The 19,512-nt window shown below is 55.8% G+C and overlaps 7 protein-coding genes across 7 annotated transcripts; 5 read left to right on the top strand and 2 right to left on the bottom strand.

The window, feature by feature from the left end:
• Positions 1-439: 439 nt before the first annotated feature.
• On the top strand, positions 440-949 carry ISF_02228 (cytidine and deoxycytidylate deaminase zinc-binding domain containing protein; the record flags this gene model as incomplete). The annotated part of the gene is made up of 1 exon (XM_018845834.1): positions 440-949. One exon carries the CDS (start codon positions 440-442, stop codon positions 947-949), a length of 510 nt encoding a protein of 169 aa, XP_018706541.1.
• A 1,949-nt stretch (positions 950-2,898) lies between these two features.
• ISF_02227 (Stem cell self-renewal protein Piwi) lies at positions 2,899-6,359 on the top strand (the record flags this gene model as incomplete). Its single annotated transcript, XM_018845833.1, has 2 exons — positions 2,899-3,248; positions 3,302-6,359. 2 exons carry the CDS (start codon positions 2,899-2,901, stop codon positions 6,357-6,359), a joined length of 3,408 nt encoding a protein of 1,135 aa, XP_018706540.1.
• Positions 6,360-6,733: 374 nt separating this feature from the next.
• Positions 6,734-8,102, bottom strand: ISF_02226 (hypothetical protein; the record flags this gene model as incomplete). The annotated part of the gene is made up of 3 exons (XM_018845832.1): positions 6,734-7,629; positions 7,701-7,839; positions 7,908-8,102. The coding sequence occupies 3 exons, from the start codon at positions 8,100-8,102 to the stop codon at positions 6,734-6,736; spliced, it is 1,230 nt and encodes a 409-aa protein (XP_018706539.1).
• Positions 8,103-8,959: 857 nt separating this feature from the next.
• Positions 8,960-9,889, top strand: ISF_02225 (Serine/threonine-protein kinase-like domain protein; the record flags this gene model as incomplete). The annotated part of the gene is made up of 2 exons (XM_018845831.1): positions 8,960-9,794; positions 9,855-9,889. The coding sequence occupies 2 exons, from the start codon at positions 8,960-8,962 to the stop codon at positions 9,887-9,889; spliced, it is 870 nt and encodes a 289-aa protein (XP_018706538.1).
• A 385-nt stretch (positions 9,890-10,274) lies between these two features.
• ISF_02224 (reverse transcriptase) lies at positions 10,275-13,145 on the top strand (the record flags this gene model as incomplete). Its single annotated transcript, XM_018853658.1, has 1 exon — positions 10,275-13,145. One exon carries the CDS (start codon positions 10,275-10,277, stop codon positions 13,143-13,145), a length of 2,871 nt encoding a protein of 956 aa, XP_018706537.1.
• A 1,621-nt stretch (positions 13,146-14,766) lies between these two features.
• ISF_02223 (Nucleic acid-binding, OB-fold-like protein) lies at positions 14,767-15,837 on the top strand (the record flags this gene model as incomplete). Its single annotated transcript, XM_018845830.1, has 1 exon — positions 14,767-15,837. One exon carries the CDS (start codon positions 14,767-14,769, stop codon positions 15,835-15,837), a length of 1,071 nt encoding a protein of 356 aa, XP_018706536.1.
• A 179-nt stretch (positions 15,838-16,016) lies between these two features.
• ISF_02222 (MFS toxin efflux pump (AflT)) lies at positions 16,017-18,015 on the bottom strand (the record flags this gene model as incomplete). Its single annotated transcript, XM_018845829.1, has 4 exons — positions 16,017-16,690; positions 16,748-17,260; positions 17,342-17,579; positions 17,680-18,015. 4 exons carry the CDS (start codon positions 18,013-18,015, stop codon positions 16,017-16,019), a joined length of 1,761 nt encoding a protein of 586 aa, XP_018706535.1.
• Positions 18,016-19,512: the final 1,497 nt, after the last annotated feature.

Here is a 19,512-nt window from a genome sequence, read left to right as displayed (position 1 = left end):
TGATGCTTGTGATGGTGGTTGGTTTGATGCTCTTTACGCGTAAACGCGTCTGGGCTGGGGCCGGTAGTGGGGTCCGCTGTAACTACCTTACAGATTAGCTACCTACCCGGCACTGATTCAACAGTCAATCAGAAATGAGGCGTCAAATCACCAATTACGCTTTTGATTTATTCTCTGTATTTTGACGACTCTCAATCCAATTGTTCCTGTTTTTCTTTTTTCTATTTTCTTTTTTTCAGCCTAATTGGTGCTCATCCCCATAGGCTGAAAGTCGATCGTCAGCTCAGGCCGGCAACTTACCAGCACTTCAGCCGCCAGTGGGGTTTGCTGTACCTTAGAAGCTACAACAACTTGAAAGCCTTTTCGTTTACTGTCATAGCCAGCCCTCCCATGTCTTTAAACCGGCCCATATCTGCTTCGCGACTTGCACATACTCGCCATGGCGACTTTTGAGAAGGATGACCACGTCGCTTTCATGCGACACGCCATGAGCCTGGCAAGCCAGTCTCCCCCGAAGCCTACGAATTTTCGAGTCGGCGCAGTGCTTGTCAAGCTGGACGACTCGTCCATAACCGCAAGCGGATTCACCCTGGAATGCCCTGGCAATACACATGCCGAAGAGAGCTGCTTCATCAAGCTCGCTGAGCGGCACTCCACGTCCGAAGAGCGTCTCGCCGAGGCCATGACCAGCCCTCACGCCCTCTACACAACCATGGAGCCATGCTTCAAGAGACTCAGCGGCAAGCTGCCCTGCGTCGAGCGTGTGCTACGCCAAAAGTCATGGATCACGAAGGTGTACGTGGGCGTACAAGAACCGGAAACATTCGTCGGCCAGAACACGGGCCGGCGTGTGCTGGAAGATGCCGGCATAGAGGTTAATGCGGTACCTGGATTGCAAGCCGAGATTCTGCAGATTGCCACGGCAGGACATCTGGCGCCGGAAGCCTGAGTGAAATACTACGTTGAATCCTTGGCGACCATATGAAGACGTATTCACGGCTGCATCGATGGCCGCCTCGGTTTTCTTTGTTGGTCTGTGTCGAACAGCAGGCCATAAGGCAACAACGAAATACGCTAGAAAGATGTTGAATTTACCGGTTGGCGAGAAGAGCCAATCATTGACTTTGGGCGTCGTTGGCCAGCCTGTCGAACTGGGTGTGGCAATATCTTACTGGCCTCGGGCCGGCGCCTCATGTAACTATCTACTGAAATAGCATGCATAGTATGATTTAATAACCGACAGCAATGAAAATTCAAGCTAAAAAAGAAAAGTAACGGCGCGAAAATGCCAAAACGTGTCACTGCAGCTTTGACGGAGCCTTACGTGTTACCGTCGCACGGCATACGACATAGTCGCCCAGCATGCGACGTGCACATGCTTCCTCGTTTGTAGCATCATCGATTGACTAAAATGGGCACGACGGTGCTTTCACTTAGCCCACTCACTCACTCATGTACGCACAAGTGACGTTTCTTCTGGATGATTCTGAGGACCTGGCTTTGTCCGCGTCGGGGCTGAGTTCTGACTGCCCTGTCCGTATAGTCATGACAAATAATGACATCGAAGAAAGAGTTATCGATTTACATACAAAAGGCTCATAGGCGCCCAAAGCGCCGAGACGTTGCCGTGCTTGCTCTTTGGGGGCTGAATAGACGTTGTTTGCTGGGCGGTCAAGGTGCTGCTCGGGGATAAGCGAGACCCCTATTCGGCTTGACGTATGGAAACAAGCGGATAGAATTTACAGATCAGATTTGTAATTACTTTTAGACATCCTTTGGTTGTGTGACTGCCTGCTTAGGGCTGGCCCGTGTCTTGCATCACAAGAATGTTGTGCGCAAGCAGGCTCAAGGTCAGCATCACATTGTAAACATTTTCGCTCTCACGAGTTCTTGACTGTACGAGCGCTAATTAGCGAATTTTCCTTGGCCGCGCGCAAAAATGTAGATGTCGTGTGACGTTACGGTTATCGTGTAGCGGTTAAGCACCGTGATGGCAGACATCGTCAGGGATGAGAGATGGCCAAGAAGGCTGTATGCGCTGGGAGAACGAAAAGGCAAGTGAATGACTGAAAACATCAAGAATAATAAAACACCAAGAAAAAAACCCCAACAATAAAATGAATAAAGATTAACTATCTAAAATTTTACATTTACTGCAGAACCCGCGGTGACGTGGCGGCCCGTGCCGCTGCTGCAGCCAGAGATGGAGACCGAGAGGAGGCGATAATTCTCCCAGAGGTGTTCAAAGGACAAAGGCAAGCAAGATGTTTATAGAAGTTGATTAAAAAAGAAAAGCCAAAACAAATTCAAACAAAAGAGACACTTTTGCACGACTCCTATGATTCTCTTGCACGACTCTTGTGATTGTAACTATGTAGTTAGTGCTGCTTTTGGCCAACCTTCACACAGCTTCCCGATCGCCCCAAACTGCGGGCGCCAATAACGTCCAACGAACAGTAAAACCTTCTCTCCACCAGCCACCCAACGGTTTCCTCTTCTTCCTCACCGGCACACCACGCCCTGGCGTGAGAGACCTCTTGCGCGAAGCAGAACCAATCGCTCCAGGCCCTGTATCACGGGCCTACTGTCGGTCTTACCTTGACCGGTCCTTTCATAGCCCCACGACTCTTTTCCCTTTTCCTTTCAGGCCGAGCTGCCATTGTCCGCTGCCCAAGTGTGCGCTCCCTCCTACACGGCTGCCCGCTGCGTGCATCCCCTCACGGCGTTTCACGACCAGGCAGTACTGAAGGCTATTTAAAGCCTGTCCCGTCTCCGCGAAACACTGGGCTGGTGCTTTTACCGAATTTCGGATATTTACACGAAGCGTTTTATAACGAGTCTGACAACACATCCAAACACGACTCTTTCTGACATAGCTTACTATCTCCCAACGTCACCATGTCGGACAATCGCGGAAACCGAGGCCGCGGCAATTACCGCGGCGGCGGCGGCGGCGATCGTGGAGGTGATAGGGGCGGGAGAGGAGGCGGCGGCAGAGGCCGTGGCGATGTCCCCTATCAGGGCAGCTTTCCCCTTTCGCATCGAGGTGGTCGTCCTGACTACCAAGGAGGCGGTCGAGGCGGTCGAGGCGGATCCCACCAAGGTGATCAAGGTGGTTTCTACCAAGGCGGCGGCCGAGGTCGAGGTGGACCTTACCAAGGTGATGGCGGAGGTCGCGGCCGAGGAGGAGGCCGAGGTCGAGGCGATGGCGGCTTCAGAGGTGGAAGAGCGCCCCCCAAGTTTTTCAGGTAAGGTTCAGACTCACCATGTCCCTAAAGAATCGATGCTGATGCTGTCACAGTGCACCGAACCAGAGTCCGGTGCCGGATCCAAAGATTGAGCAGCTCGAGAACGCCATCGTCAAGGTCCAGTCTGAAGAGCTGGCCCAGCGCGTGAAAAAGCTCGTCAAGGGCCCCAAGGCTGCGGCTTCGGTCAGAACCGAGTTTGGCGAGCATCTCCCTGCCCGCCCTGCCTTTGGCGACCTGGGTCGTGCCACTGTCGTCTACGCCAACAGCTTCGATGTGGCTGTCAAGTCCATCACCGTGCAAAGGTACGGCCTCAACATCAGCAAGGTCGCCGCCGCCGCCGCCGAGAACCAGAAGAGCAAACAAGGGGCCGCCAACCCGGCGTCCGAGATTCGCGGCAGGAAGCTGCAGCTCGTCATCCAGGCTCTCCTCAAAGTCATCGCCGACATGCCCGAGCCGGCCCTTCATGAGGCCAAAGCCAAGCTCGAGCAGGCTAAGCAGGACCAGACGGAGGCGCAGAAGACGCGCGATAAGGACGCTATCGCCGCGGCCAAGGACATAGTCAAGAAGGCCACGGACGTCCACAAGGCGGCTGCGGCGGCTGCGGCGAACAATAAAATCGTCGTCAGCGAGTTCAAGAGCGCCGTCGTTTCCCAGGAGCCGCTGCTCTTGACCCAGAATCCTGTTCGCGTGGTTCTGTCTGAAGAAGCTCTTGAGGATGGAGCCCCTCCTCGCCAGGAGCTGTTTGACGTTGAGCTCACGAAGCCGGTTACCTTGAACTTGCTGGACGTCAACAAACACGTTGATACCATGGTAGTCGACAGGGACGACTCGGTATTCCCTCGCCATCCGGAAGTGATGGATGTCATCAACATGATCCTTGGGTTCTACGCGCGATCTAACATGGACCGTGTTAGTGCTGTTGGATCCTCTAGGTTCTACCCGCTCGATGATGCTCACATGTCATTACTCATGAGGGACGGTCGGCCCCTGATTGCATCCAGAGGCTTCTTCCAATCTGCTCGTCTCGCAACGGGCAGGCTTCTCCTCAACACACATGTTACTCATGGTGTGTTCAAATTCGCTTCAAAAGGCGTGGAATTTTGCAAGAAACTGGGCCTTCGGCCCCTTTTGGCGAGCGAAGTAGGCCAAAATCGCAACATCAGACATCAGGACCTCAAGGCCATTTCGAAGTGCCTCAGCAAGGTTCGGGCGTCCGTTACTTTCAGAGTTATGACCGAAAATGCGGGTAAACGTGTGGTCAAGCGTGAGGTCCAGCGTGTCAAGATTCTCGAGGGCCTAGTTCTAGGGTCCGAGATGACCAAGAAGCGCAGCAACAAGGGACCCAATGCAGTTCGGTTCAAGCCCGGCGTGGAGATCTGTGGCCCGGAGCACGTTTCGTTTTGGAATGAAAAGGAGAAAAAGTATGTGACCGTCCAGGAGCATTTCAAGACGACTTACGGAATTGAGCTGGGTAAGTACCCGCTCTTCAACTTCAGCCACGGCGATAAGAGCTCCTACTTCCCTGCCGAAATGGTTGAAATCCTGCCGGGCCAGCAGGCCAAGCTCAAGTTGAGAGCAAATGAGACGACTGATATGCTCAACTTTGCCTGCCAGCCGCCACACATCAATGCCCAAACCCTGGTCGACGAGACTCGTCCATGCTTGGGCCATGATGGGCCTCTCCTAAAGCAGCTTGGCATGTCTGTTTCACCAAAGCTTCTTGCTGTGCAGGCTAGAATCTTGAGCCAGGTGCAGGTACAGTACGGCAAGGGGTTGAAGCCTAGGATCAACTCTGGAAGCTGGAACATGAAAGACACTGCCGTCACCCGATCCGGCAAGATGATTCAAACTTGGGCGTACCTCGATCTCGTGCGGTACGACACGGAGCAGAGTGTCGATCATGGAAAAGTTGGAGACTTGCTTAATGCATGGCGCGGAATGGGCATCGACATCAAGGGCGGTCCTCCGGCAGTGCAAGGCAAGCTTGACCAGTTTGTTGCCCCGGACAGGTTGGAAGATTTCTTTAAAAAATGCAAGGCAGAGCACGTGCAGCTCATCCTCATCATCCTTCCCCAGAAGGACTCTGGCGCGTTGTATAACCGCATCAAGACCCTCGGCGATTGCATCTACGGCATCCACACCAGCTGCATGGTTCGTAAGCAGGTCGAAGGAGGGTCGTTGGGAACATACGCAAACCTCGGCCTCAAGGTCAACCTCAAGTTTGGCGGCGTCAACCAGAAGCTGAGCAATGACATTGACATTTTGCGCGACGGAAGTACCATGTTCGTTGGCTACGACGTCACACATCCCACCAACATGGAGGTCCCCAAGAACGCCGCCAACCCTCCTAGTCTGGTCGGCCTGGTCTCGAGCATCGACAGTGAGCTCGGCCAGTGGCCCTCGGTCACCTGGGAACAAAGCTCCAGGCAGGAAATCCTTGGCTCCGTGCTGGAGAGCCACTTCGCCGGGCGCATCAGCCTTTGGCAGAAGAAGAATCCCAAGAAGCAGCTCCGCAACATCGTCATCTACCGCGACGGCGTCTCCGAGAGCCAGTTCTCCACGGTGCTCACCCACGAGCTGCCGATGATCCGGCAGGCGTGCGAGAAGAAGTTCCCCGGCAACCCGCCCTCGCTGACCATCATCGTGGCCGTAAAGCGGCACCAGACGCGCTTCTTCCCCGCCAACGACGACAACCTGAGCGCCTCGAGCAACGTGCGCAACGGCACCGTCGTCGACCGCGGCGTCACCCAGGTGCGCTACTGGGACTTTTACCTGACGGCACACCACGCGCTCAAGGGCACCGCCCGCCCCGCGCGCTACACGGTGCTGCTCGACGAGATCTTCCGCCCGCGCTACGGCGTCCGCGCGGCCAACGAGCTGGAGAAGCTGACCCACGAGCTGTGTTACCTGTTTGGACGCGCCACCATGGCGGTCAGCATCTGCCCACCGGCGTACTACGCGGACCTGGTGTGCGAGCGCGCCAGGGCGCACCGCCCGGAGTACGCGGGCGTGGATGACTCGGCGAGCGAGAAGTCGGGCTCGACGGGCCTCGGACCGGTGCAGTCGCGTGAGATTCACGAGAACCTGCGCGACAGCATGTTTTATATTTGATGGGGCCATGTAAGCAGACGATCGCTGTGAGGCTTGGTCTTGTGAGGATTTAATTTGCTGCTTGATCTACATGAACGAAAATGACATGATGTGTTTGAGATTTTTGCATACACAAATTGCTTGAGCAAGTTGGACATACAGATTGGATATTGCGTATTGGATAGGCAAGTTGGATCAACAGATTGGATACCATGTATTGGATAGTTAAATAAAATTATACTCTCGTACATCTTTAACGTGATTGTGTTTCTTGTCCCGAAAACTTCGCCAAAGAGAGTCATCGCAAAAAGTGTATTTTCTCCTCCATCTACATACAAATGTATGTCTATCCTCAGATCATTACATCAATATACAACGCATCTATGTGCACATCCTCAGAGCTTTGGTTTCAGGGCCTCGGCCATGGCATCCAGCATCCCCTTGCTTATGCGCGCCTTGTCCTCGAGCGGCCTGGCCGCCCACGCCTCGTACGCGCGCTCCTCCTCCCGCCACCTTCCCACCGCCTCCGCCGCCGCCGCCGCCGCCGCGCGGCCCACGAACGCCGGCGCCTCCAGCGGGATCAGGTGCCCCCACTCCTCGCCGACCACCTCCTTGACGCGCCCTGCCTTGACGCCGCCGCTGCCCCCCAGCCCCACCCCCGTCGCGCTCACCTTTTCCTCCCGCATCGACTCGGTGGACATGTAGCTGGCGCCGCCAAACACCCAGAGCGCGGGCGGGCGCAGGTGCGGCAGCTGGTCGAACACGGCGCCGGGCTCCGGGCGGTACACCGGCGTCATGACGCCGCGCGAGGTGTCCATGTCCGGCACAAGGTCCACCTCGACGCCGCTGCCGTCGGCGGTGACGGCGTGGAAGCTGGGGCGGGAAAAGGTAAAGACTTCCTGGTGCTTGGTGGTGGTCAGCGTGACCTCCCCTTCTCCCTCAGTGGTCGGGGTGAGGCCGTGGGCGATCCAGCGGTCAAAGACGCGCGGGTCCCAGGTCTGGTAGAAGGGGCTCCGGCGGAGGGCGGCGGCGGCGGCGGCGCGGGAGGGCCAGAGGTCGCGGCGGCGGGCGCTCATGGTGGGCGGCTGCAGGTAGGCGGCGAGGAAGGAGGGGTGGTGCGTGGCGATGACAGGGTCGACGAGGACGAGCCCGGAGAAGAGACGCGGGTGGAAGAGGGACAGCTTGACGAGGGCGCAGGCGCCGAAGGAGTGGCCGACGCCGAGGAGGGGCCGCGGTGGGCGGAAGTGGTTGATGAGCTGCAGCATGTCGCGGGAGTAGTCGAACCAGCCGGCTGGTGGATGTGAGAATGTGGGGGCTTTCGTAGAAGGGTGGGTGATGGGAGAGGGAGGGAGATGAACGTACGGTCGTCGCCGAGCTTGGCCTTGTTCAGGATGCCGCTCTGGCCTTGCCAGGCGCAATCTGCGATCCAGATGGAGCCGACGCGGACGCCCTTGCTGGAGAGCTCTTTGACGAGCTCCTCCCAGAGAGGCTCATATAGTTCCTTTCATACAGTTCAGTTACGAGTTCTCAGGTGGTAAGAGTGACGAATTGGGCCATATGCCGTCGCACCTTGGGGAAGCCATTGGCGTGGGCGCCGATGATGCTCAGGTCGCCCTTTTGCGGCGCGCCATTGCCCTTGGGCGTGTACTGCTTGACGTGCAGGACGAGCGTGTCTTCCTGGGAGTTGGCCTTGGCCCGCGCGTACTCGCGCGTGTGCTCGCCGGGGATGACGTGCTCCTTGATGTCGAAGACGGCGGAAGCCATTTGTGCCGCCGAGTTTGGCGCCGGATCCTCCGGGGGTGAATTGGCGATTTGCGTGGGGCGCGTGCCGAGACCGGTGTGAGTTTGGAGTTGATGGGATAGGAGTATGAGTTAGGCGGCGACGGCGACGGCGAGGCTTGTCAATGAGGTCAATTGGCTCTTTGACGAACAAAGATGCTTCAATGAGTAGTGAGTTGGTTGATAGGTGCGGAAGGCTATTTGGGTCTCAGCCAGGGCGGCTACACTAGTTAGCCTCGGCTACTAAGTCGGCGTGGCTGTGGGGAAGTTCCCCGGAATAGCGGCCATGAGTGGCTCCAGCTGGAGCCTGGTCTGGTCTGTTGGGGGGTTATTTTGTCTTGACATTGGAATTTTATTAGCGGAAGAGTGGTAATTAATTGGCGAGCCTGCCTTGACGTCTGGCGGTTGATGTTGATGAGGGGGTTCATGGCTGGTTTGCAGGGGTCATCACAGCCCGCACCTACATAGCCACCTGTGGCGCCTACGCCTCCTTTGCTTTGTACAGTATGTATGTACCTTCTGGCATTCGACGGGGATGCAAACAAACGCCAACCATAAAACACCTCTCTCTCTCCGCAGTCCATGCAACACGTCTCTCCCTGCAGCCGAACGCGAGACGCAAGCGGAAGATGAATCTCGAAATCGCCACTGATAGTAACACTTCGGTCGTTGACTCTGTGTTACCGCCTCCGTGGAGTGTCATCGAGTTCACATTCTCAAATCAAGATACTGACGTGGAGATAGTTGCCATGTGCAACTATGTGCGTTTTGTTGTCCAAGCCACCGAGAACGGCTTCGCTTCGTCGCCTCAGTTAAGGGAAAAATACATCTTCTTTCTCAACATGGCCAAAAACTACGAAGTTCCGGACTTCAATGAAGATGACTTCTTCGACTGGGCTCTTGAGCCTCTACTACCCGTGCTCTGCGAACAGACACCATGGGAGCTGAAGGGTAAAACAGCAACACTTAACAATGCTTTATATGCCCCAATAATGGAATACACACTAGAAGCCGTGTCGGACAAGCTAGTCTTGAGGCCACGCGAGGAACATGCCGAGACGCAGTCTATGTTTGGTGTCTCCCGGCCGGACGGATATCAACAGTGGCCGGGCTACTTGCCGTCTGAGACTCTACTCGATAAGAATGCTTCTTACGACTCGATACCTAGAAAAGTCATCCTGCCTGATGGCAGTAGGGGCTTTTTCAAGATCGTGGGCCGTGGAGAGAAACATACCATCGAAACAGAGCTTAATAATTATGATAGGATTCGAATCTCACAACTCCCAAGCTCAGTCCGTATATCTCGTCTTCTTGGGTTGGTCCGGGACGAGTGCGATACAGTGTTTGGTCTGCTTCTCACGTACATTGACTGCGGAACTGTGACTTTGACCTGTGCCGTTGAGTCGGGCGCGTCGGACTGCCAACGGCAGGAATGGGTAGCGGAGGTGACACAAATCATCTCATCTTTGCATAAAAACGGCATCGTGTGGGGTGATGCGAAACCGGACAACATCCTCATTGATCAAAACCAGAATGCCTGGATTATTTACTTTGGCGGTGGATATTCAGAAGCCTGGGTTCCAAAAGACCTGGCAGGCACCATGAATGGTGATCTTGTGGCCCTTGCCAAGGTGGTTGATTATATCAACGGGGACTTGCCGTTTCAATCTGAAAAAGGTATCTCGACACGCTGCAAGTTCTTGTGACGCATTTCCTTTTATTACTAACGAAAGCAAGCATCGGGAGGCCAGATCGATCAGCCCGCTGCCTAGCTCCGGTCCGATACGGCCAGCCTCACTCAGTCAGCCTTGCCGTTAGTCACCGGCGAGTCCTTTCCGGAACCATTTCTTTGTGATATTGGTAGAAATACAAATCACCAATAAGGCTGTGCCATTACTATACCGGCGTGAGTCAATACCGCGATTTTGATTCTCGGTGGAGCTGCGCAACAATATTGGCAACGGCGACCCAATTAGGCGACTACTCAAGCTGCAACTACACAACTAGACCCCTTCTCCTGGGACATAAAAGAGCGCGATGCCACCGCTAAAATATTTGCCACGAACAACTTCAATTGCTCTTTTTACCGCTGCTGGAGAGAGCTCAGCACGACTCACCCGACATCGCCGCCGGTTCACACCCCCTTTCTTTGCAACCATGGCGACGTCAGCTTCCTCTTCAGCTGCCATCCTGTCTACCATGAAACATGTCACAACAAACAAATGGGACAAGGCAGAGGCTCGTTTGCAAGAAATAAAAGGTCATGTGCGTGACGCCGAAATGCGGCTCGTTTGCAAGCCAGGCAGCCGTGATGCCGATCAGCACAAGCTTGAGGCCGATGTTGCGAGTTTGCTCACCGCCGTCCGGAAGGCTTACGCCGGAGCGCCCAGCATGAGCGTAAGCACCCGTGCTGGTCTCAGATCCAGGGGCGCGGCCTATGAATCGCTCGAGACGCGCCTCAACACCATCGAGCGGATGCTATCCAATGCAAAGTACTCATCCGGCTTCTCGACCTCGGCTGCCCTGTCGTGGCGCGATGAGCTGCTTGCCTATCTGCGCCAGTCCCAGCGCCGCATGGAATATACTATACTCTTTGGAAAGCTGACCAACGAATGGGCCAACTTCCGGTTCGGAGAGCTCTCGGACACGATTGTTTCTGCAAAGCAAGGCGGCGAACAGCAATCCGATGCTGTCTCGGAGGATGAGGAGGGCCCCGTTTCTGTCGGCCGCAAGGAAATGCACGAGCAGAGACAGGTCTGGGAAAGCCTGGTCACCAATCCTCGGACAAGCGACAAGGACAAGATTGTCGAGTTTCTAGACAATCTCTTTCATGCTGCTCCGCTGCAGAAGAAGAGCAGTAGCTCGGTCGAGGAACTAGCCGACTTGCGCACAACGCTCTTGAAGAAGATGCGCAAGTCCATCTTCAATGCCTGCAAGCGCACGATCCATATCGACGTTGCCACAGTCAAGGCTGCGATACAGGCCATCCTCGCAGCCGACCAACTAACCAGCGAGAAGCGCCGCGCCATGATCGACCTCAGCAATAGAGAAAACGTGCTAAGTGAGATTGCCGACATCCTCAATTTTGATTTGAAGCTCGCGGCCGTTGAGCGGTGGTCATGGGGCGACGCTCCAATCCAGGCACAGTTGCGCAAGGCCATCAATGGGAAGTACCGCGTGTACATGGACCTTGAGCTACTCGACTCGATCCTGATTCAATGTGTCGGACAGGCCGTCTCGGTGCACATCGCAGCCGCGCTCAGGGAGGCGTGGCTGCCAGCCGTCTCAAGCGTATGGAAAGCCAAGGAGGACGAGGTTCGCACGGCGGCAATCGAGGCCCAAATTCCCAATTTCACAAGCCAAAACGCGTCCAACTCGACCAGGCAACTGCGAAACGACATATTCAAGACCATCTTTTTCTCTCCGCGTCTACCGACCAGTATGACGGATGGAAGCAGCGGCGTTGGACGCTACGATGATGATGGTTCGGATGCCACCGAGGATCAAGTGCAGGCAAACTTGACGAATCTTCGGAGTGGTCCGCCCAACGTTGTCAACCTTAAGACGGACATTCTTCGTGTTTGTACCGCAGAAATGGGCGTCCAAAAGATCGTCCACGGACAGTTTTGCCTGCTGCAGAGCGACTTTGAGTGGTTTGGACCCTCGCTCCCGCATTCAACTCTCACCACGATCATGGAATACTTCCACTTTCCCAAGGAACTCGTTCAGTTCACCAAGTCGTTTCTGGATATGCAGATACAATTTCAAGAAGACGGTTCGGAAGGGGCTGTGCTTACCCGCAAAACTGGCATCCCCGTGTCCTTTCAACTGACCGACGGCATCTCGGAGCTACTCCTCTTCGTGCTAGATTTTGCGGTTAACCAGAAAACTGGAGGGTCACATCTCTATCGAAATCATGATGACTTGTGGTTCTGGGGCCAACCATCCCAGTGTGCGGCCGCTTGGGAGACCATACGTCAATTCACCCAGATCATGGGGATGAAGCTGAACAAGGAGAAGACTGCCTTTGCTCACGCTATTGATGAGTCTAATCCCCGATACAAGCCTGCATCCAAAGAGGAGCTGACTAGTCTTCCTACTGGGAAAGTGAAATGGGGATTCCTGCTGTTTGACGAGAAGCAGTGGAAGTGGACAGCGAACAAGACGGCAATTGAGCAACACATGGACGAACTTCGATTCCAACTCAAGACACGCACATCCGTCATGTCGCATGTGCAAGCCTACAATGCCTACATGAAGAACTTTTTGCCCAACAACTTTGGTCCCGTGATTGTCGGACTGGGCGATGATCACCCTGTCGAGGTGCTGGAAGCGCTGCAACACGCGCAGCAGTATCTCTACGGCGGCGGTGAGGGCGATGGAAAGTCTTCTGGCAACGTTGCCAGTCATGTGCGGAAGATGATACAAGAGCGCTTTGGCGACGAAAACATCTATCCGGTCCCAGATTGCTTCCTGTACTTGGGCGTCGAGCACGGCGGCTTGGGCCTGGCCAATCCCGCACCCGCAATTGCCCAGTTCATCCAGCTACCCAACAAGGACCTCAAGGACGACCACAAGCCGCTCCCTCCCATGGAAATGGCCCTCAAGAAGCTCAACTCGGCCGTGTCTGATCACTACCGCACGGAGAGCAAGCAGTTTGCAACCCGCCTGAACAGCAAGCAACAGAAGAAGCACATGGCGGGCTCTGTCCAGATAGGAGAAGGCAGAAACGGTGACGGTGAGCTGTCGGACCTGACCAAGATAGCAGGAAACGGTGTCCCGCAGTTCATGTCATTTGCGACGTACATGGGCACGACGGAGGAGCGGAGCGGCCCGATGAGCCAATTCTACGAGACGCTCCTTGGAGAGCCGGACGCGGACTGGTCGGTGTCGAGCAAGACGTGGGCGGTGAAGATGTTTGACAGCGAGCTGGAGGAGTTGTTTGGGGGGCACATGGCCGAGGAGGAGTTCTTGTCGCTGGGGTTGTACAGGACGTTGGCCGAGGAAAAGGTTCGATGGAGCGGTTGAAGCCGAGGCGCGACTTTTGCTCCCTCTTTAAAGATGTAAAATTTTTATAATAGCCTAAAGCAAATTACGTTTCAAGATTTACAAAGATCCAAGATGAGTTACTTGACTGCGCTATCTTAGATTACACTGTGCGGCTGGCCGGTTGTATAATTCTACAGGAATATCCGCAAAAAGAATATAAACTAATTATAAGACGTAAAAAACTCGCCAGTCAATGTGACGATGAATATAGGAGCTAGAACTCGGGGTAAAGCGTAAATTTCTGTAAGCTCCTCAGCCGACCTCTGCAAGCTCTTCAGCCGCAGCGAACTCGTTGAATCCTTCCATCGTAGGACCCAGCTCGGAGTGCAGCAGACGAGCTCAGCTGGTATTGGGCACTACTCCTCGCACCTTCCTGGAACTGCCACGTCACGCGAAGATGACTAGGCTTGTCGTCTTCTTGGCGGCAAGGAATGGGTATGCTCTGCGCCGACCTGAGGTAGCTGAAGTTGAGCGGGAACAATCTGGGCATGGAGTGCGGCAGCTGGAATAAATGGACAGTTTAGTATAAAGATCCCCAAGGCGCCGAGAAAAAAAAAGACTGAACATTTCTCTACTTGTTGACTTACTATTTTTCTTATTCTTGTCTTGAGCACCATGCGCTTCACCACCGTCATCCTCGCGACGCTTGTTTCCTTTGTCGTTGCCAGCCCAGAGTTGGAGCGACGAGTGACTGTAAGAATATGCTTGAAAGCATACAAAAGAAATGAAGCAGTTTGGTAACCAAGACTCTGTCAAGTGCGCTGATGGCACCAAGTGCCCGACCAACTACATCTGCTGCTCATGTGGCAGCTCCGGCTATGTACGTATCATGCTGGAATGAAATGAGATTTATCGAATTCTGCAGCACGCTAACATGGATACTATCAGGGATGCGTGAGTGAAGTTTGATTGGAGTATAGAGTGATTGCTAATGAAGACAACTCAGAGACCAAGAACGGGCGGTCTCTGCGCGGTAAGTATCAGTGTAGGGAGAAAACTCAATACGCTACGATTAACCTTTCGTTATTAATGTTTGAATCAATAGTGCCGCTAAGTTTAGTTGAAATAAAGAAGAAATATCTTGATGAAGTTAGTCTCATTACTCACCTCATAGTTGTGGTTTGGCATTGTTGTTTGTTGCTTACCGCGCGGAGTGAGCTTGCAAGTGTGACAGTCATACCGATCGAGGCTTTGGCATCAATTTGAATGAAAACCAAAAAAATATTGTTGGAAAATTGCATCGTGTGGAATTTATTTAAGCAAAATGCGGAAAATCAATTTCCATAATCAGACGCAGGAATACTGGTCCTGTCGACTCTGCAGGCAGCAAGCAGCAAGCTGAAACGACGCAAACAACGCCCACTGTTATAGCACGATACTAAGCTTCCCGCTCCCGCTCCCGCGCCTCTTCTCCCCAAACAACAAACGACATGCACCAGCTTCTGTGACATGAGCCTTGGCGCGATAGCACATCTTATACGGAAGGGCCTCATTATTTAACCAAATCTCCTAGAACCAGCTGCACAGCTCATCGAGACGATCAGCGCCTCTAGCGCACCGCGCCATGCCCTGCCCTGCGTGAATCCAGCAACAGCACCCAATGCCCCCGCGCATCATCCTGCTGGCTGGCGCGCCGTCGCCGTCTGTCTTGGACGAAGACAAGTGCACGGTGAATTCCTTCCAAGAGCCCTTCCACGCCTTCATCGACGCGGCCGAGACCCGCGGCGACAGCCACAGCAGCTCGTCGGCAAGCATCGCCCCGTGGCGGTCGATATCGCTGCATCCGAAGCCGCTTCACACGGGCTTCAGCCAAGCCCATGACTCTCTCGGGAGATTACTGCACGGCGGCCATCAGCACGACGACTTCTTCTGCCCCCCTTCGCTCGCGTCATCGTGCGACGGCGGCGAGACCGCCAGCCGTGTTGATGAGGATGACGTGCTCACCGAGTTTTGCGAGCAGTCACTCGCAATCCACAACTCGCTGCCCTCCTCCCCGCTCGCCGAAGAAGAAGAGGACGATACGGACACGTTCCTGGAGGGGGAGACCTCCTTCCTCTCCGCGTCTCCGCCGCCCGCCAGCGGACAGCAGCGCCCGCCCGCCCCTGCCGCCGTCCCGCCCGGGCACCTCTCCGACCTCGAGGACGTGCCCCCCGCCCGGCAGGTCGCCTCTCTGCACCCGCAGACCGTCACGGTCAACCTCATCGCCGGCGTGCTGTCCGTCGCGCCGCCGCGCGCCGTGACCACCCGCTGGGGCGCGGCGCTCTCCCTCGTCGAGGTGCTGCTCGGCGACGACACGCGCTCCGGCTTCGCCGTCACCTTTTGGCTGCCGAGCGATGCGGCGGGGACGGCGGGTGGGTTGCTGCTGAGCTTGCGGCGGCAGGACGTGGTGCTGCTGCAGAACGTGGCGCTGCATGTGTTCCGCGGCAAGGTGTACGGGCAGAGCCTGCGACGCGGGAGGACAAAGGTGCACCTGCTCTGGAGCAGGAGGAGGGAGGCGAGGGCGTGCTATAGTTCCAGGGCGCTGGCTGCGGCGGATGCCAGGGAGAATCCGCAGCTGGTGAAGACGAGGCTGGTGCGGGATTGGATTTTACAGTTCGTCGGCGCTGATCCTGCGGTCAAAGGACCGAGTCACCAGAACGTCTGGGATCGACCACCTCGAGACACTCAATAATTCAATGCTTTAAATTCTTGCAGGATTAAACGGATTGGGGTATGTGCATTATTTAATTAGTTCATATGCGGAGTGGGTTATGTCCAGTCGTCCATGCCTATCTAATAGCTTCAGGAACCCAAATAATACAGACAATGAAGCCAACAACGCCTTGCAGTGAAGCAATTGCGAACCTCGGGTCAGGCCGCAGCAGTCTCGACATCCTCCTCCTTCTTCTGATGCTTCTTGACCGACTTCTTCTCCAACGCCAGCGCCGAGAGCAGCGCGCAGAGCGCACACGCCAGCGTGATGTAGTACGTGTTGCGCAGCCCCTTCATGTACGCGTCCAGCACCAGCGGGAGCGCATCCTCGCGGTGTATCCTCGCCAGTATGTTCCTCGCCTGCGAGACGCCGCTGTTGATGAAGACGCGCGGGTCCTCCAGCCCGAGCCCCGCGCGCTGCACGCCCTCGATCAGGCCGTTCTGGAACACGGTCTGGCCGACGGCGACGAAGATGGCGCCGCCGAGGCTCTGGAAGAACTGCACGCAGGCGGTGCCGACGGGGATCCACTCCTGGGGGAGCACTGTCTGGACGACGATGGCGCCGATCTGGAAGCCGGCGCCGATGCCGAGGCCGGCGAGCACCTGGTAGCCGAACCAGGCGCGGAGGGGCGTGTGCGGGTTGAAGGTGGTGATGAGGCCGGCGCCGACGGAGAAGAGGACCATGCAGGGCACGATGATGTAATTGTAGACGCCGAAGCGGGAGATGAGCCCGCCGGAGGCGACGGAGCACAGGACGGTGGCGAGGAGGAGCGGGAGGACCTTGATGCCGGCCTGGACGGCGCTGACGCCCTGGATGGCCTGGAAGTAGAGGGCTGACAAGCGGTTTCATTAGCACAATCATGATGGTGCTGGCGAGGAGGAGGGCTTACAGAGATAGTAGATGAGGGGGAAGAAGGCGGCGCCGAAGAAGAAGCAAAATGACATGGCCGCGACGATGCTCCTGTTCTTAAACAGCAGCGGCGGGAATGTGCTCTTGTCGCCGCGCCACCACTGGATGACCACGAACAGCACCAGCATGGCGCCGGAGCCGACAAACAGCCCGATGACGCGCGAGCTGTTCCATGGGTAGTCGGCGCCGCCCCACTGCAGGGCCAGCAGCAGGCAGATGATGCCCGGCACGAAGATGGCCGTCCCGAGGAGGTCGAGCTTCAGGATGCGCTGCCAGACGGAGAGACCCGCGCCGAGCTGGGTGTTACGGCGGACGCGGACGACGAAGGCGACTATGGCCATGGAGAGCCCGCCGACGGGCAGATTGATGTAGAAGCACCAGCGCCAGGTGATCTTGTCGGTGAAGACGCCGCCGAGGAGCGGGCCGGCGACGGAGGCGATGCCCCACATGCCGCCGATGAGGCCGAACGCGAGGGGGCGTTTAGCAAGGGGGACTATCAAACATAAGCAGATGTTCTGTTGGGGGGAGGGGGTTAAGTTTGGAAATGAGGTGATGATGGAGGAGGGCAACGCACGCGTGTGGGAGAGGATGACGACGGCGCCGGAGAATAGCCCCGCGGTGCCCATGCCGGCGATGGCGCGGCCGACGATGAAGGCGACCGAGGTGGGCGCGACGGCGCACAGCAGGCTGCCGACTTCGAAGACGAATATGGCGGCGAGAAAGGTCCACTTGACGTTGAAGAGACGGTAGACGACGCCGTAGATGGGCTGCAGGCAGGTGGAGGTGAGGAGGTAGGCGGATCCGTACCAGCCCTGGGATGTTGGTTAGCAAGGGAAGAGAAAAAGGAAAGGAAAAAGTGGAAGGGGGGAGTTGGTGTGAACCAGGAGGTGAGGGCGGCGGAGAGAGACTGACAATGTCCTTGGTGCTGTTGAAGTGGTTGGTGATGGCGCCGAGGGCGGGCGCGATGATGGTCTGGTCGAGGGCGACGAGGAAGATGGAGACGCAGAGGGCGAAGAGCGTCAGGGAGAGCTTGACGGCGCCGGGGTACTCGGGCGGCCCCGTGACGGTCGGCGGCGGCGGCGGCGGCGGCGGCGGCGCATCGTGCTGCTTCTCGCTGTTGGCGTCTTGCAGGCTGTCTGCGGGTTGTGCGGTGGTGGTGGGCATGGTCGGCGGGGTGTCGTCGAGGGCAGTGGTGGTCTTGTCGGACGACGGCCGCGAGTCGACGGCGTCGGAGGAGTGTCCAACCATCGTGTCTCCGGCGTCGGAGGAGGAGGAGGGGGAGGGGGAGGAGGAGGAGGAAGAAGAAGAAGAAGAAAGGGGAGCCAGAAGTTGGGTGGGCGTTTGCGGAAACCGAGAGGACAAGTGGTGAGGTTGTCGTTTACTAACTGGCAGTTGGCCGTTTGTGTTGGTGCTACCGAGTGTCTGGGTCAAGCCAAACGTCGGGAGGCGGCAACACTCGACTTAAATAAGAAGTAGACAACGAAGACGATGACAGGGAAAAATATAAAGGCAAGGGTTTCAGGTGGATGCACGTCAAGAACTGCACGAGCTCCCAAAGAAAGCCACGACAAACGGACCCTTTTTCTCTCTCTTCCAGGTGTGGTCCGTATGACACTGACACCTGCACCTTCACATTGCCGCCGCCCGGACAGCAGTAGTGCCGATGGCCGACGATGATTGCGTGGCCCTCCCATCGTTTTTTTTATCGTTTTCTTAGCGTCTAGGTGTCTTAACAATGGCGTTATTATACTGCTCCGCAACGGCTCACGGTTGTCGTAACTCCATCCACTTTTACCACCCTCAGCTATAAACCGCTGATGACTGTTCGGTCGATAAATGCGAGCGGGCCAATAACACAGTTTGACGGTGGGAGTAAGAATATAATTGATGATCCTTTGTTGAAAAATGAAACCAACTCAATCAATAATCTCGGACTTCCCTGAAGCCACTAGTACCGTGGTATTGCATTGTTTCGATGACAGCATCATTAGTTAGTACTACCCGGCCGTCTACCCCCCCCCCTGGCAAGGCACGGGTACCGCTCGGCATTCCGGCCATTCACCTTCCAGAGCCGTACCCTATCACGAAATGCCAAGCGTCGTAGGCAATCTGACACACCGCGCAGATTAGATCTCCAGGCTCTCCTCCGTACATGCAGCGCATGCAACGACCACCACCAGCCTTGTTAAACCGTGTGTCCGGTTGGAGGGCATCATCACAAAAATAGCCTGTCTACCATCGACAATGTTCCCTCTTACATAGAACATCCAAAGCAATAAGATAAGTCATCATTCCATCTCCGTCGGCTCCGAGAAGGGCCACGGTAGAAAATTCTGCCGCGTGAACAATACACGCGGCAGGGCTGAAACAAATTCAGGTAGACCAAAAGGGCGGGAAAGGCTGCTAACTCGGTAGGGCTAGCTAGCTAGCTTGTTGTCCGGTTCCCTGCGACGGACTTGATGTTGACCGATGTCCGAAGTGAAATGTGTGACTCCCGGCTTGGCCTGAGATTGAAGTCGTGGCCCTGCATGGAATCCACGAACATACACAAAAAGAAAAAAGGAGTACAGTAGGAAAAACTAGCCCATACCTCGGCATATCTGTAACATCATTTCGGAAAGCCCATGTGGGCAGCGAACAAACAGCTGACTACCCATAGGGCTACCTCATGGGCCACGCCGACTTCTACGTAACGAAGCTTGTCATACAACATCCCGTTTACGAAGCGCCCATCAGCCATCCCTG

Source organism: Cordyceps fumosorosea (genome assembly GCF_001636725.1).
Source record: "Cordyceps fumosorosea ARSEF 2679 chromosome Unknown scaffold_4, whole genome shotgun sequence".
Lineage (NCBI taxonomy): Eukaryota > Fungi > Ascomycota > Sordariomycetes > Hypocreales > Cordycipitaceae > Cordyceps > Cordyceps fumosorosea.
The sequence above is the reverse complement of the archived record's forward strand: the minus strand, read 5'-3'. Positions and strand labels throughout refer to the sequence as shown.